Source organism: Hemitrygon akajei, chromosome 3, assembly GCF_048418815.1.
Source record: "Hemitrygon akajei chromosome 3, sHemAka1.3, whole genome shotgun sequence".
Lineage (NCBI taxonomy): Eukaryota > Metazoa > Chordata > Chondrichthyes > Myliobatiformes > Dasyatidae > Hemitrygon > Hemitrygon akajei.
In genome coordinates this window covers 112828430-112845671 of record NC_133126.1, presented here as the reverse complement: position 1 = coordinate 112845671, position 17242 = coordinate 112828430, and the positions used below count along the sequence as shown (strand labels likewise).

The 17242-nt window shown below is 39.4% G+C and overlaps 1 protein-coding gene across 1 annotated transcript in view; it reads left to right on the top strand.

Moving 5' to 3' along the window:
• Positions 1–14808, top strand: part of ppp1r7 (protein phosphatase 1, regulatory (inhibitor) subunit 7) — a 44432-nt gene extending 29624 nt beyond the window's left edge. The window contains exons 5-10 of the mRNA XM_073040600.1: positions 2552–2682; positions 3297–3459; positions 6770–6886; positions 7642–7746; positions 10738–10824; positions 14328–14808. Coding sequence (XP_072896701.1) covers positions 2552–2682; positions 3297–3459; positions 6770–6886; positions 7642–7746; positions 10738–10824; positions 14328–14504 — 780 coding nt within the window. The 3' untranslated portion in view covers positions 14505–14808. The remainder of the gene's footprint in view (positions 1–2551; positions 2683–3296; positions 3460–6769; positions 6887–7641; positions 7747–10737; positions 10825–14327) is intronic.
• Positions 14809–17242: the final 2434 nt, after the last annotated feature.

Here is a 17242-nt window from a genome sequence, read left to right as displayed (position 1 = left end):
AAAAAGGTTGAAGTGAAGTTCTTAAATCCATGTTTTTCCTTAAAACATGACCTTAAAATGTGCCATTGCCTTCCAACACTCAGGGTTTTGATCTGTTTGCAAAAAGGAAACAACAGTTCATCTCAGGTTTTATTTAATAAGAAAATTCCCTCTACCTGCACTTTGGAGTTTATTGCCATTTCTTTGTGACCTGATCCATTTCTGTGTATGTGTATTTGTTCCTTTGGGTATGTATTTGAAATTTTTTTTTACAAAATTTATTGAGGTTATTCTATCACTGAGTTTCTTGCCTGCTGCAATCTTTCTACAGTGCTATGTCTTTGACTATTGATAGATTTCTGTAAATCTCTCTGGTTACAATTGAAATTTAACTCTAATGCTGTGTGAGCATTTCACTGAACTGTGCTTTTTAATGTATACCATTGACATCCTTTTTCACTGTGTATATGTTACACATCACTGGTCCAGGAATGGGTTCCAAATTTGGATCTGTTGCTGTCTGCTTTGTTTGAACAGGTCAACGCTCAGGAGTGCTGCTTTAAACCTTGATGGTTCAATAGCCAGAAGCTGAAGTCGGCTCGAGTCCAATAAAAAAAAAACACTCTGGAAAATTTTCCACGCAACAAGAATAAGGCGGAAATTTTATGTATAATTCAAGAAACAAATGTCACTCTTTTTGCACCCCAAAATAGATATAGTTACAAGGCCTACCAAACAAAGGTTTATTTAAAAAAATTGTAATTTGAAGTGTTGAACTTGCAATACAATTAAGATATTGTATAGCACATCTTGTGATATCTTTGAGTCATCTTGGAATATTAAAGTTTAATACATCCTTGAAGCTTGACAGAGAATTCTCCAAGTCTTATTGGGTGTTTTTAAATATCCTGAGAAGAAAGCATGGCTTGTCTTGTGCTTTTAAAATGAAGTGTTATTAATAGACATTACTGGCAAGGGAAATGTGCAGCTCAAGATTCCATAATGAATGACAAAGAATTAGTTTAAAGGCTTTGTTATTAAAGGTATAGAGAGGCTAAATATCCAAAATGAAATGCTGGAAATATTCAACAGGTCGGGCAATATCTGTGAAAAAGAGAACTGCCAATTGTTCAGATCTTTGGGGGTTAAGATGTCACTATATATTGATAAAAAACAACTTGGATGTGAAGTAGATAGTTGTAGAATAGACTATCTTCAGGGATTGATAATAACATGAGACTTGGGCATCCTGTATCTTTTGTACACCAAATGTGGAATATGAAAGGACATGGTTATTATTTGAAGAGGGCGCCTATAAGGTACAGAATCTGAAAAACTGTTTGCTGCTAATTGAGCTTGATCACTCATATTAAGCATCAATAAAATCTATTCTAGGATACTTGGCCATCAAACTTCCATGCATTCTTGAAATATAATGCCTAGCTTTCCTTGTAATCCATGATTTGCTGTGTGAATGTTACCTTATTTGATGATATGTTGTTCTCATTCTACCCTTCAAGCATTTCAGAAAGATGATACATTGGAAGGCTTTGTACAACATTTTTCTGATGTGTACATTTCCACTGATTCATTTTACTTGCAAAGACCACATCCTTAAAATTAATCACAAGAAACAATACTGGATGAGTTGCAGAATTGCAAAGATATTCTCTTCAGACTCATCAAAACTGAGAAATCTGCCAATAGAAATATCTTCAGTCTTCCATAGAATGATGATTGGGGTGTTAGCTATTGAAGTTTCTCTGGACAGTTAGAGAGGCAGTGTTGGAATAAGGTATGAGAGTTCAGGAGAAAGTTAGCATTCTCACTGAAGTGCTTCAGAAAGAAGTGAAAATGCATAGATTGCGCAATCAAAGGCAGGCTCATGGAATTTTGGAATGTTTCAATAAACACAGTTTTTACCAATACATTTTTGTGAATCTTAAAAGTTGTTTAGTTGCTGGAAGTCTGGGCTTTAAATCAGAAGTTCACAGGTCCAAGTCCCACTCTGGAAATTTGACTACAAAAGCTAGGGTGCTACTGACGAAGCATGACATAATTGGAGACACTGTTTAAGATTGAATTATAAACTGAACCCTCTCTACAAGCAGATGGACACAAAAGATACCTTTGCATTGCATTGAAAAATGTGCTGGGAAGTTATTGCCAACTCAACAATGACTCATTCTTGCAAATGCATACTGTTCAATCAATATTAGGAAAATAAATGTTCATTATCACGTTGACATTGGCATGTAGGAGATTACTGTGGAGAAGTGGCTGTCTGGTTCCTTCATTACAAAATTGACACCCTTTAATGTATTTCATTAGACTTCGGGATGATTCAAGAGTGTGAGAGGTACAATTAAATACAGAAGTATTGTATTTCTTTTCTGCTGCTCCATCTCTTGCTTTCTATCGATCATGTCATTTGTCTGTTGCATCCAACATTGCACTTTAGTTCGCATGCAGTGGACAGAAGTGATCTCTAGTAGATAATAATTGTAATTTTGACATTGGACAGTCTAATGTTTGGAATGTCTGAAGTTCCTGGTTTTTCGACTTACTCTAGGTGCTGTGCCTTCGTCAAAATCTTATTAAGACAATTGAGAACCTTGACCAGCTGGTAATGCTTCGAGAACTGGATCTGTATGACAATCAAATCAAACAATTAGAAAATCTTCAAGCATTGAAGGACCTTGAGTGAGTACTAGAAAGATTTAGTTAACATTTAGTCCAGTTCTCTGATAAGAATTCAAGAATCACTAATTGTAGGAGTTGCTACTTTATCATTGATTTGAAAGCCATGAATAGCCGTGCGGGTTGATGACTAATTTCCCTGGTTCATTTTAGGGACAACCACACTAACTCCACATCCTCTTTCTCAGCTGGCAGTAAGCTGTGATATGAATTCAGGAAAATAGTGTTCTGTATCGGTAGTGAGTATTCATCAACAACTATCATTTTGATCAGAATAAGATTTTTTATCAGTGACCAGAAAGATGTGAAATTTGTTGTTTTGACTCATTAGTATAGTGCAAAGATATAAAATTATTATAAATTACAAAGTTAGATGTGCAAATAATAAGCTGGAGCTCATGGGCCATTCAGAATTGTGGAGGAAAAGAAGCTGTTTCTGAATATTGAATGTGGGTCCTTAGACTCCTGTACCTCCTCTCCCATGGTAGTAATGTGAAGAGGGCATGTCCTGGGTGGTGAGGGTCCTTGTGATGGACGCTGACTTCTTGAGGCACTGCCTCTTGCAGACGTCCTCTTCTGAAAACTGAAGTTGCATGGTTCCTTTTATTTCCATGCAGGGTTTTGGATCTCTCCTTCAATATTGTGAGGAAAATTGAGGCTCTTGACTCCCTGACCAGGCTGAAGAAGCTCTTCTTTGTGAACAACAAAATTACAAAAATAGAGAACATTGGTCATCTGGATCAGTTAGAAACATTAGAGCTGGGCTCAAATCGCATTCGGGTAAGTCAATGTTGGAATGGTCATTAGCATACTCTAAACCCCTAGTGTTCGAGGGTATTTGATAAAAGTGTGTAAGATCATCACTGGTGTTTAGATGGGGTAGACTGAAGGTGTTTCTCTTAGTACCTAGGACCAGTGGTACACCTACTACTTTGTACTACTTCCTCCCATCCTCCCAGCTTCTTACTGAAACCTTCTGGTTTCCTTGGCTGCGTAAGTCTAGGGAAAACACTCTCCAGTCCCATCAAACTCATGAGACTGAGATGGCTCTCCCGCTCCAAACCCCAGTTTGTGTGGATGCTGTGTAATTTGTGACCCTCTTACAAATTAGTGCCACAAAATAACACTGCATACGATTAAAGGAATTACAGTGGCATGCAAGAGTTTGGGCACCCCTGGTCAAAATTTCTGTTACTGTGAATAAGCGAGTGAATAAGCCTGATTTCCAAAAGGCATAAAGTTAAAGATGACACATTTCTTTAATAATTTAAGTTAGATTACGTTTTTATTTCCATCTTTTACAGTTTCAAAATAACAAAAAAGGAAAAGGGCCTGAAGCAAAAGTTTGGGCACCCTGCATGGTCAATGCTTAGTAACACCCCCTTTGGCAAGTATCACAGCTTGTAAATGCTTTCTGTGGCCAGCTAAGAGTCTTTCAATTCTTGTTTGGGGGATTTTCACCCATTCTTCCTTGCAAAAGGCTTTTAGTTCTGTGACATTCTTGGGCCGTCTTGCATGTGGCCATCTTGCATCTTTTGAGGTCTATCCACAGATTTTCGATGATGTTTAGGTCGGGGGACTGTGAGGGCCATGGCAAAACCTTCAGCTTGTGCATCTTGAGGTAGTTCATTGTGGATTTTGAGGTGTGTTTAGGATCATTATCCTGTTGTAGAAGCCATCCTCTTTTCATGTTCAGCTTTTTTACAAATGGTGTGATGTCTGCTTCCAGAATTTGCTAGTATTTAATTGAATTCATTCTTCCCTCTACCAGTGAAATGTTCTCCGTGTCACTGGCTGCAACACAAGCCCAAAGCATGATCGATCCACCCCCGTGCTTAACAGTTGGAGAGGTTTTCTTTTCATGAAATTCTGCACCCTTTTTTCTCCAAACATACCTTTGCTCATTGTGGCCAAAAAATTCTATTTTAACTTCATCAGTCCACAGGACTTGGTTCCAAAATGCATCAGAATTGTTTAGATGGTCCTTTGCAAACTTCTGACGCTGAATTTTGTGGTGAGGATGCAGGAAAGGTTTTCTTCTGATGACTCTTCCATGAAGGTCATAATTGTGCAGGTGTCACTGCACAGTAGAACAGTGCACCACCACTCCAGAGTCTGCTAAATCTTCCTGAAGGTCTTTTTCAGTCAAACGGGGGTTTTGATTTGCCTTTCTAGCAATCCTATGAGCAGTTCTCTCAGAAAGTTTTCTTGGTCTTCCAGACCTCAACTTGACCTCCACCGTTCCTGTTAATTGCCATTTCTTAATTACATTACAAACTGAGGAAACAGCTACCTGAAAACGCTTTGCTATCTTCTTACAGCCTTATCCTGCTTTGTGGGCATCATTTATTTTAATTTTCAGAGTGCTAGGCAGCTGCTTAGAGGAGCCCATGGCTGCTGATTGTTGGGACAAGGTTTGAGGAGTCAGGGTATTTATAAAGCTTTGAAATTTCCATCATCTGGCCTTTCCTAACAATGACTGTGAACAAGCCACAGCCCTGACAAGCTAATTAAGGTCTGAGACCTTGGTAGAACTTACCTAGGAGCTCAAATCTCCTTGGGTGCCCGAACTTCTGCATGGTGCTCCTTTCCTTTTTTTCACTCTAAAATTGTACAAAACAAAAACAATACACTAATCTTGCTTAAAATGTTGAAAAGAGTGTTTCATCTTTAACTTTATGACTTTTGGAGATCAGTTCATCTTCTACTCACTTAACTATTCACAGTAACAGAAATTTTGACCGGGGTGCCCAAGCTTTTGCATGCCACTGTATATTTATGAACCTTAACTAAAGGGTTAGTAAAGAAAAACCAATGGAAACGGACCCATTCTAATTAAACAGTCAAATGTGCATGTAAGTTGGAGCTCATCTTGAACTTGTCTGTCACTCACACACTGGGCCCTCGGTCAGCGTGAAAGCACACACCACCTTCCGAACGTCGCTCACAATCCATCCCAAACAAATGGGTCTCCCACTGGATCGCATGCTACAAACCTGTTCTCCTCAGTGTCTTCTCTCCATCTCCCCCGAACCAAAAAAAAAATCCCAGGACCCACTTGAATGTCCCTCACAAGAAAACCTCCCCCTAATTCTACCATCCTCTTTGGATGACACACTAAAACAGGCTGACAGCAGAACAGACTGCTCTTACAGAGCTGCTAAAGGAAATACATACAGCATAACAGTAAAAATATGAACCAGGGCATTACATTACTCCGACTTTCTGGGTTTTTTTTCCAGTCCAGATGAAGGGTCTTGGCCCGAAACATCAACTGTTTATTCCTTTCCATAGATGCTGCCTGACTTGATGAGTTTCTCCAGCATTGTGTGTGTGTTGCTGGATTTCCAGCATCTGCAGATTTTCTTGCGTTTCACCGCCCTCACTCTATGGTTTTTGTAATTACTGTGGAATAGGAAAGATTACCTTCAGTTGTTTTGTCCTGTTTTCTCAGGGTCGTGGACCTGCAATAGTAACTTTTTCCCCTCTACTGCTGCTGCCTGACCTGAATGTTTCTTGTATTTTCTGTTTACATTTCATATTTCCAATATCTGCAACTTTATTTTCATCGGTTGCTTCTAGTCTTTGATCTCTTTCCCTGAAGCTGAAGTAGTAAAATTTAGCATTGTGTTTATTCCTGATCACTGATACCCTGGTCAAAAGGGGTTTTCACACTGTTTTCCTTTTAATGGCTTGGCCATCAATGGCTGTAGTTAAACTAATGAATTAATAACCTTTCCACAAAAATATTGGATGGTAATTGAAGATTACTGGAGCCTTCTAGTACCATCTCTTAACCTTAATAAGAAATTCTGAGAGATCCTGTTGCATTTCAGTGATTCTTTGAAATCACTGAAAGGAGATTTCCAAAAGCATTGCACCTTCTCTCTGATTGCAGTAAAGTGGTGATTGTGTAAAGTGTACTTTTAAAACTCAGTTACTTGTAGAGTTCTGGATGGAGGGGTTTGTGTGGAACTATAAACGCTTTACCCAAGGATTGAGTATGGCAAGAAAAGGAACAGTATTCATAGTGACATCAATGTGATTGACAAAGAAATTGGTGAGATTTTTAAACATCTTGTTTTGACAGGTTATAGAGAATATGGAAAATCTGAAGAAACTTAACTGTTTATTTTTGGGTAAAAACAAAATCACCAAATTACAGAACTTGGATGGGTTAACGAATCTCACTGTCCTCAGTATACAGGTAACATTGTTCTTAATACTGCAACACAATTCCTTTGAAGGTCTTTAGTCTAATTTGAGCAGAATAACTCATTTCAACAGCTAGATAATACTCAGGCTGTGATTGTTATTGGGATTCAACTTGTTATGATTGTGGAGTTGTGGTTGGGTTCTTTTTACTCAATTCTCATAAATTTCAGAACAATTGCTACATTCAGTGGCGCCAGCTCACTCGACCAGTGAAGAAGTTTCCTGGTGTTTGAAAATTTCATTGTTCCATTTACTCAGAATCTTGCTCTGTGGTTGAACACTCCTGATAGCTTATCAAGTGGGGAAGTGAAATAACAGTTTTAAGTTCGTGTTCAAATTTTCTACAGCTGAATAGTGGGATAACCAGATGAAACAAAAGATTTAGATTCATTTATTCATCACTTGGACATCAAAGCATATAGTGAAATGTGTCATTTGCAGTAACAACCTAAGGATATGCTGGGGGTAGCACGCAAGTGTCGGCAGACAGTCCAGAGCAAACAGCACGCCCACAATGTTCAGTGGAGCAACACAAGCAAGAACAGCAACAAAACAACAGCCCCTTGCTTGATAAAGATTCCAAAGCACCTGAATGGAAAACTAAGCATTTTCATTCGAGAAGCCTCTTGAGTGGTTTACTTGTGTCAGACACAAGCTGACTAGAAATGAAATTTTAGTGGCTGTCCCGTTGTACATTTATTGATATAACCATGTTGATGTTTGGTTTTGATGCACCTTTTCCTACAGAGCAATCGGCTGACAAAGATAGAAGGGATGCAAGGCCTGGTCAATTTACAAGAGCTTTACTTGAGTCACAATGGCATCGAGGTGATAGAGGGCTTGGAGAACAATGTGAGTCTTCGCACCAAATTTTCACCATTGGTGTCCCTTTTGAAGTTTGCTTATATCCTCCATCGTGTATGGAACTAAAGTGATTTTACTTCTTGCTAAGAGACATAGTGCAGTGAGTTATAGTTTATTCCATTATACACGTCATTAGAATATGTAATGGTAAATTGTGATGTAAAATGGCAGCCATTGTGTCCACACTGTGTCATCCAATATTGAATATTTTTTCCAATATAATCTACAAAAACAGGAGCTAAGAATGAAGACACAGTGGTACAACAGGTAGTAGGACTGACTCACAACTCCAGTGATCTGGGTCCAGTCCTCTGTGTGGAGTTAACTTGTTTCTGTGTGGGGTTCTCCCAAGTACTCCATTTTCCTTCAATGTCCAAAAGGTCTGCTGGCTGATAGGTTGTATGTTGCCCAGGTTGGGTAGGAGGAGAATCGTGGGGAGAATTGATGGACATGTACAAGACTGATTTACAATGAAGAAAATGGAAACTGAGATGGATGTGATTACTCTTGGACTTGTTGTGGGCTGAATGGTCTCCTGTGGCATAAGGAAATCGGAAAATGGAATATGTGAAAATATAAATTTATTCTCACTAACTTGAATGTTCAATGTACTAAATTTAACGTGTAATGTAGATGCTATTGGGACTAGGTTATTAGTTCAATCTGTAATTAATTTAGTTCAGCTGATTGAGTTTTAAGATTTTTTGCAGCAGTGTACCTGGACTTTCAGAAAACCTTTGATAAGGTCCCACATAGGAGATTAGTGGGCAAAATTAGAGCACATGGTGTTGGGGGTAGGATACTAACATGGATAGAAAATTGGTTGGCAGACAGGAAACAGAGAGTAGGGATTAACGGGTCCCTTTCAGAATGGCAGGCAGTGACTAGTGGGGTACCGCGAGGCTCGGTGCTGGGACCGCAGATATTTACAATATACATTAATGATTTAGATGAAGGGATTAAAAGTAACATAAGCAAATTTGTAGATGACACAAAGCTGGGTGGCAGTGTGAAATGTGAGGAGGAGGTTATGAGAATGCAGGGTGACTGGACAGATTGGGTGAGTAGGCAGATGCATGGCAGATTAAGTTTAATGTGGATAAATGTATCCACATTGGTGGCAAGAACAGGAAGGCAGATTACTACCTGAATGGTGTCAAATTAGGAAAAGGGGAAGTACAATGAGATCTAGGTGTCCTTGTTCATCAGTCACTAAAAGTAAGCATGCAGGTATAGCAGGCAGTGAAGAAAGCTAATGGCATGTTGGCCTTCATAACAAGGGGAGTTGAGTATAGGAGCAAAGAGGTCCTTCTGCAGTTGTACAGGGCCCTGGTGAGACCACACCTGGAGTATTATGTTCAGTTTTGGTCTACAAATCTGAGGAAGGACATTCTTGCTATTGAGGGAGTGCAGCGTAGGTTCACGAGGTTAATTCCCAGGATGGCGGGACTGTCATATGTTGAAAGATTGGAGCGACTGGGCTTGTATACACTGGAATTTAGAAGGATGAGAGGGGATCTGATTGAAACAGATATGATTATTAAGGGATTGGACACACTGGAGGCAGGAAACATGTTCCTGATGTTGGGGGAGTCCAGAACCAGAGGCCACAGTTTAAGAATAAGGGGTAGGCCATTTAGAACGGAGTTGAGGATAAACTTTTTCACCCAAAGAGTTGTGAATCTGTGGAATGCTCTGCCTCAGAAGTCAATGGAAGCCAATTCTCTGGATGCTTTCAAGAAAGAGTTAGATAGAGCTCTTAAAGATAGCGGAGTCAAGGGATATGGGGAGAAAGCAGGAACGGGGTATTGATTGTGGATGATCAGCCATGATCACATTGAATGGCGGTGCTGGCTCAAAGGGCCGAATGGTCTACTCCTGCACTTATTGTCTATTGTGTGAGCAAGAATTTGTGCAAAACACAAAATACTGGAGGAACTTATCAGGTCAGGCAGTGTCTATGAAATGAATAAACAGTTGATGTTTCAGGCCAAGACCATTCTTCAGAATTTGTGCAATTGTGTACAGAACTCTGGTATTTGAAATTCACTGTAGTACTGTAATTGATCAACCCAGTAATGAGAATTAAAGGAGTGGAATTCTTCTGATTTGGCCCTATAAAACTTATAAGCCTATGCCCTCTGTGATAATTGGGAAAACATGGATTGTTTTCATTCCAGTAGAATTCTTGCACATTTGTACAGCTCTAACCCTTTTTCCTGACAACAGAAACCCATCATGCAAGGGCATATGGAGTATGTTTCCATATAAGACAATATCTCCAGTAAATTAGTTAGTGGACTTATGAGGAGCAAGATTTATAAGTTTCCTGTACAGCTATCTTGCCAAAGAAATCCTATGTATACTATGCTGAACACTAATAATCACATCAGACCTATATTAATTCACACTTGGTGAGCATTGTAAGTCGGGCAGTCAACAAACTTTCAAGCACTATGTAGCTATTTAATTCCAAAAAATAATCTGCCATGAAGTTACCACTGTTGGATCACATCCATTAGCAAGATTGAAACCAGGAAGAAGCACTCTTGATACAACGGAAGAGAGAGGATTTTGACTGACTCACTGTGGGTGCAAGCTTAACTGAAACTCAGGTTGTGAAATTAAGCTAGTTACTTTTGGATTGCCACAGTTCTATAGAATGTCATATTGTTTGTTAAATGAGTTGTTATCACAAGATTCTTTAGTGCACATTTATTTTTTTTAACCTCAGACAAACATGGAATAATCATTACCTTTAAAACATTTTCATGGCATAGTGTCACACAGTATGGTGCATATTCGTTACCTTTTTTAAGGTAATGAAAACAACTGGTTTTACTACTTTGTTGTAACACCATCTGCATATTATGCTCTCTGTGAGAACTAATAACCAAGCCCACATTGTGGAATTTGTTAACTTTAGTCTCTGAAGCTCAACTGCTGTTCTTGTTTAATCTTTTATGACCTGCATTTCAGAAAAAATTAACAACGCTGGATATAGCAAACAATCGGGTCAAGAAAATTGAAAATGTCAGTCACCTGACAGAACTTCAGGAGTTCTGGGTAGGTATATTAAAACAAACTTGTAACAACAAATGAGGTCTTCATGGGTATCTGTGCAGTTCATTTTCCAATTCTCGAGGAACTGATCTGTCATTGAAATCAATTTTCAAACAATAGCCCCATTTCAAATGGGGTGAAAAACCAGTTACAATGTTTTTATATATGTATGTATTCAGTAACATTGTAAAACAGGCAATGATAGAAACATCCAAGAACAAATAAAATTAAATTTCTATGGCAAGACAAATATGCTTCATGGAAAATGCAGTTATTGGCGTAGGGCACTGATAATTGGTCGGGGTCAACTGTGGATGTTGTGTCCTAGCTGTCTACACTCAGTTCATACGTATGCAGGGCAAATGGGACTCTGAATATTCAAAAAAAAACATCTTGAGGTATTCAGAAAACAGCAACTTGCAATTAACAGTACTAGTGCTTAAAATTTTTTTAAAAAGTTGCTTTGTTAAAATGTGTTGGATAAATGGTCACATTTGTCTGGAGAGGTGATTAAAATACAGAGTCAATTGGAGATCTGCCAAAACATGAATGCTGAAATGGACACTTGTGGTTATAATTATGATAATCAGGAAAGGCTTTTGAAGAAGACTGGAGCAAACAGGATGAGGCTCAGCAAATGTAGAGTGAAAATAGTGTAGGAGTGCAAACTTACAGGAGGGAATACAAGACTGGAGGAGATCTTTAAGATGAAGAAAGCTATGGAAGTATTTGAAAAGTAATGGTGTTGATCTTACTAAAATGTGTGTGTGTTGTTTGGTACACAACAGAATAAATGTCCTGATGGAGGCCATTCCAGGTAAAGAGTCTCAACCTGAAATGTTGACTGTTGATTTCCCTCCAAGCATCTATGACCTTATGAGCATCTTGTGTTGCTCCAGATTCCAACATCTATATGGTCTCTTGCGTCTCCAGTAAAATTGTCTTTGTTCTGACTGTTTTGTAGTATAATCAGAGATTGGAAAGAAGAACTTGTGTTCACTTTAGGGATGAATAAAAACACGGCTAGAACAATTTTAGTAGCAGCAGAGCAGGTCAGAGTTAGTGATGTTGATGTTGCTGCTGGATATTAGCTACTGATTGAACAGGATACCACTATTTCATGGTTAAGTTTAACATGGCTATTACAGAAGAGTAAGGTCCTGAGGAAGGATCTTCAGGGAAATGATATGATAAGCGTACATTTGGAGATGTTTAACTGTATGTAGTTGGAATAGGAATGGAATGATAGTCTGTCAGATATTAACATTTGAAAGCTGGTACATTAGAGAGCATCAAGTACTGGAAACAAGGCTAAGGATGGTTAAAGCACTAAGAGCACTGTGAAGCTAGGGGTCTGCACCTATGGATAAACCAGAGTAACCGAGGCAGAGGAATTTGAGCAATGAGTTTTGGTTGCATTGACCGAGTTGGTAGGGAAGGTGCTGAATGATAGTTAGGAGATGATACTGTGATCGAGTGGAAGTAGGGTCTTTAGTGTCTTTCAGACCTTAATCCTTTTTAAGTGACATCATCAACAAATGTCAGAATGGGCATGAGAAGTCAGATTGAAATGCATGGCCACTGGGCGAACCTGCTTTTTGCAGTGGACAGAGTGAAGGCCTTGACAAAACAAACCCCAATCTGCATTAAGTCTCACCCATGTAGAGAAAGCTGCACTGTGAGCACCCAGCTACCTTCTTCCTCACTTGATGTCACCTATGATGTACCAGCTTGTACACCTTTCCTACCCTCACTTTCTCATTCTGGCTTCTGCCCCTTTCCTTTCCAGTTCCGCTGAAGTATCTCAGTCTGAAATGTCAGCTTATTTATTTACCTCCATAGATGCAGCCTGACCTGCGGAGTTTCTCTAGCATTTTGTGTGTGTGCTCAAGATTTCCAGCATTTGCAGAATCTCTTCATAAACTTGACATTGCCCCAAAGTCATTCGTAAATTTTCTTCACAAATATTCCAGATTTTTAAATTAACATTATGACTTGCATCAGTTATGTGTAGATGAGAGCTCCAGATAACTTTTGCTTGAAAAGGATGTTTTAATTTCTCTGCTGAAAAATAGGCTTTAATTTTTGGCTTTAATTTTTTGACATTGGCCTGACCAATTGAAATAGCTTATCAGCAACAACCCTTTAATGAGTTGCAGAAACCTCTCTGCTCTGCCCTTCTCCTCCTTCCTGTTGATAAACATGTTGAATAATTGTTTTGTAGACCTCCTTGGGGACACTGCCAATCACTTCCTGACAACTTGAGTTCCAGTTCTTCAGTGTCCCATGTTGATCAGTTAATTTCTCAACAAGCTCAATCTTTCTTCAATTCTCTGGTTTCTGAAAATCTCTCAAATACATCTTGAATACTCTTCTGTCCAGTGACCAAACCATTAAAAAAAAATTCAGTCAGATTCGTCAACCATAACTTCTTTTAAATCCATGCTGGCTGTTTCTGATCAGCTGAACACTTTATCCTTGGGTATACACTCCTCTGTTTTCTCAGTGTTGAGATGAGTGGTTTGCATTTTGAGGCTGTATGCCCACTCATTTTTGTTGGACACCTGATGTAGATTGGGAGACCGCTTTGCTCCATATGGCAGAACAAATGGGATCTCCCGGTGGTCACCCATTTCAATTCCACGTCCCATTCCCTTTCTGACATGTCAGTCCGTAGCCACATCTACTGCTGCAAAGAGGCCACACTCAGAGTAACACGTCATATTTTGTCTGGGTCGCCTCCAGTCTAATGACATGAATATAGATTTATTGGACTTCTGGTAATGCCCCCCCCCCCCCCCCCGCATCACCATTCACCAACCCCCTTTCCAGTTTCTCTCACTCTCTCCCTCCTACATCCTTACTTGCTCATCACCTCCTTCTGGTACTCCTCCTCCTCCTTCCCTTTCTTCCATGATCTTCTACCCTCTCTTATCAGATTCCCCCTCCTCCATCCCATTACCTCTCACCAACTTCCCAGTTCTTTACTTCAGCCCTCCCCTTTCCCGGTTTCGGCTATGTCTTGCCACCACCTTGCTCTGACTTCTCATCTTTTTTTCTAAGGGTCTTGGCCCAAAATGTCAGCTGTTTATTCCTTTCCATAGATGCTGCCCAATCTGTTGAATTCCTCCAGCATTTTGTGTGTTTTGTATTTTGACCAGACACCTTAACCTATCCTACTTTAAAGCTTTTCACATTTGTGTTTCCTATGATAGTTTAAATGTAGTGCCTTGTGCAAAATTTCTGACTGATTAGTTTGCATTTTAGGATTTTTTTTCTTCAGTCGCAAATGGACCATAGAAAGTGGTTTTAAATGAGGGGGAGGTAGTGCCTGAGGATAGGGAGCCATCTGTGGTTCCCATGGCTGCCTTCCATGCTAACTTTAAAATCATGAAGGGAACAGGATAAATTCATAATGAATCATCAGACTATTTTAAAATTAAAATTGTTACCTAAGATTGTTTGCCTGCCTTGTGTTGAAAAGTTCCCATCCCTTGAATTTTCAGATGAATGATAATTTAATTGATCACTGGAGTGACCTCGATGAGCTGAAGAATGCCAAAGATCTACAGACGATCTATCTTGAGGGTAACCCGCTGCAAAAGGACCCACATTATCGACGCAAAGTAATCTTGTCCCTTCCCTCTGTGCGACAGATCGATGCAACCTTTATCCGATTCTGAAACTGGAGCACCTTCTCATTCCTGACTCATTTCAGGAAAGCTCCACATGTTATATTTGACTGATACTCTTAAGGTATTTGATAAAAAGATACTAAGTTATAGCTAAACAATCAAATGCATGATTTTGTTATTGATTCCTTTCTGATAAACATGCTCCTGTTTTAATTGATTCATCTTGTATGCTGCAGTCTTGCACAGTGTCTCACTTGATCCGTAACGCCATCCTTTGCTTGTGAGGACAAAATGTGTCTGTGTTTGACCTATTCTTTTTGTAAGGAATGAACATTAAAAGTACTGAAATGCATGGACTTTACTAATTGTCTGCAATTCCATAAAAATTGGAGTGGAAATCCACCCCTCAATGTGATTTTACTGGTTTGTTTTAATGCATTGTGTAATTGTTTTAAATGGGACTTTATTTGAATGCTTTGCAAAATAGACAGAGATTCACACTATAGTAGATTGCCAGTGATGTGCTACCAAGCTACAAAAGCTACTGGGACTACATGAGTCATTTCAGAGGATCAATGGACAACACATCCAGACAGAACCCCACAAAGTCCTGCCACATGCATTTGTGAAGATTGATCGACAAACATCTAAGCCGAGAAAGTTCCATGAACATTCCCATTCTCAATCGTGAATCTAAGTGTAAAAGACCGATCTGAAACGTTGGCTACCATCTCCAGGTGAATTATCCGTCATGTTCTCCTGAAGGATATTCCGTTTGAGAAATTGCTTTTTGGCAAATTTAAGTTGTTGAACATGATGTTAAGAAATGGCTAAGCACTCTAATTATCACAAAGGCTATTGGCCTTGATGACATCCTGGCCATAGTGCTGAAGATCTGGTCTTTAAAGCTAGCTGCCCTGTAACAAAGCCTTTCAGAATATCTACAACATTGGCATCTAATTCAAAAAGTGTAAAACTACCCAGATATATGCTGTTCACAAAACACAGGATAAATTCAATTAACTCTAGCTGATTTTTGCCCAAGTCTACTCTCAAACAAAAGGGAAAGTAGAAGCTTTTCAACAGTATTATGTGGCACTTGCCAATTGTCAAGTGGGTTCTCTCAGCAGCATTTGGTTCCCGATTTCATTAACCCGAGTATGGTCAAGACAACTGTGTTCCAGAGGTGTGCAAGAGTGGTCACCCTTGGAGTGGAGGCAACATTACATCGTGTCACCTTTAGATGCTTTTGTAATATCGGTGTCATTGAGAACAATGCCTGGTGTATTTAAAACAAAAGAAGATGGTTGTAACACACCCAGAATGCTGGAGAAACTCATCAGGCCAGGCAGCATCTATGGAATCTATGGAGTTTTTGGGCTGAGAGGGTCGACTGTACTCTTTTCCATAGATGCTGCCGGACCTGCTGAGTTCCTCCAGCATTCTGTGTGTGTTGCTTGGATTTCCAGCATTTGCAGATATTTTCTTGTTTGTGGGAAAATGGTTGTAGTTTTTGGAGTCAATTGGATTAGGCCCTGGGCAATATCTTAAGTTGAACTATCTTCAGATGTTCCATGAATAACCTTTCATCCTTTATAGGGCCAAATTAGATGTTCACTGATCACACAGTGTTTAGTTCAATTCCTCAGTTAAGGAAAAATGTATTCCTTTGCAACGAGTCTTCGACAATACTCCTGCAATGTTGCCATATGCACACTGTTAAAAACAGGACCAGGGCTTTTTTTCTTTTTTGGAAACACTTCTAAACTTGTATAAATGAATAGTGTGCAATATCAAGCTTAACACCGAGTATTTTTCTTCTTCCCACATTAGACATTTCAGGCAAATTATTACCGTAAGTGGATGTGATGGGTGACTGCTGCATTTTTACACAAAGGAAAACAAATACATTACCAGCGTGGCCCTTTTAATCACTTGACCTTGTCCTCTTGACATCTAAGCATTTTATTGACATATAAATTTATTTTATTAGACCTTGTAAGTGAGCACACATGCATATTGAAAAATCAATGTGCTGTGCAGTGGTTTGGAAGTTGGTTCATTTGTTCCCAGAGATTTCATTCAGGCTCGTGGATAAGTGGCAAGTAACTTGCATCACACAAGCAATATATTAACCATCTACTTCGACAGAAAGTCTAATTGGTCCCCAGGATTTTCAATTATATGATCATCAAATATTCTCACCTCTTTCTTTCCTTGCACCACAAATGTCATAATCAATATTCTGTACGTGATGTCATTTCAGTGGTGTGGTCAAATTGCTCTGAAAATTAATTGGCTCAGCTGGGGTTGCAGATCTTAAAAATGATGAGAGCAAAGAACTGATAATACATTGCAATCAAATATTCTACAGAGGCTGAAAATCTGAAACACAAACAAGCTGCTGCAAGGCCTGCTGAAGGGTCTCAGCCCCAAATGTCGACTGTACTCTTTTCCATAGATGTTGCCTGGCCTGCTGAATTCCACCAGTATATTGAGTCTGTGGCTTGGATTTCCAGCATCTGCAGATTTTCTGTCGTTTGTCCTGCAAGTATTCAGCAGTTTTGACAGTATCTGTGAAGAAAGAAACACAGTGATTCTGGTTGAAGATATTCTGTCAGAAGCGAGAAAGTGAAAGCACGAGTCTAAGATGGAGAGCGAGAGTGAGATAGGACAAAGGGAACCTCTCTGATGGGGTGAGGCCACGCCTGCCATCGCTAGGCTTTTGGAAAAGTTAAATGATTGATGCATTAGTGAGGGGAGGTAAAACGAGGGAGAGCACAAAG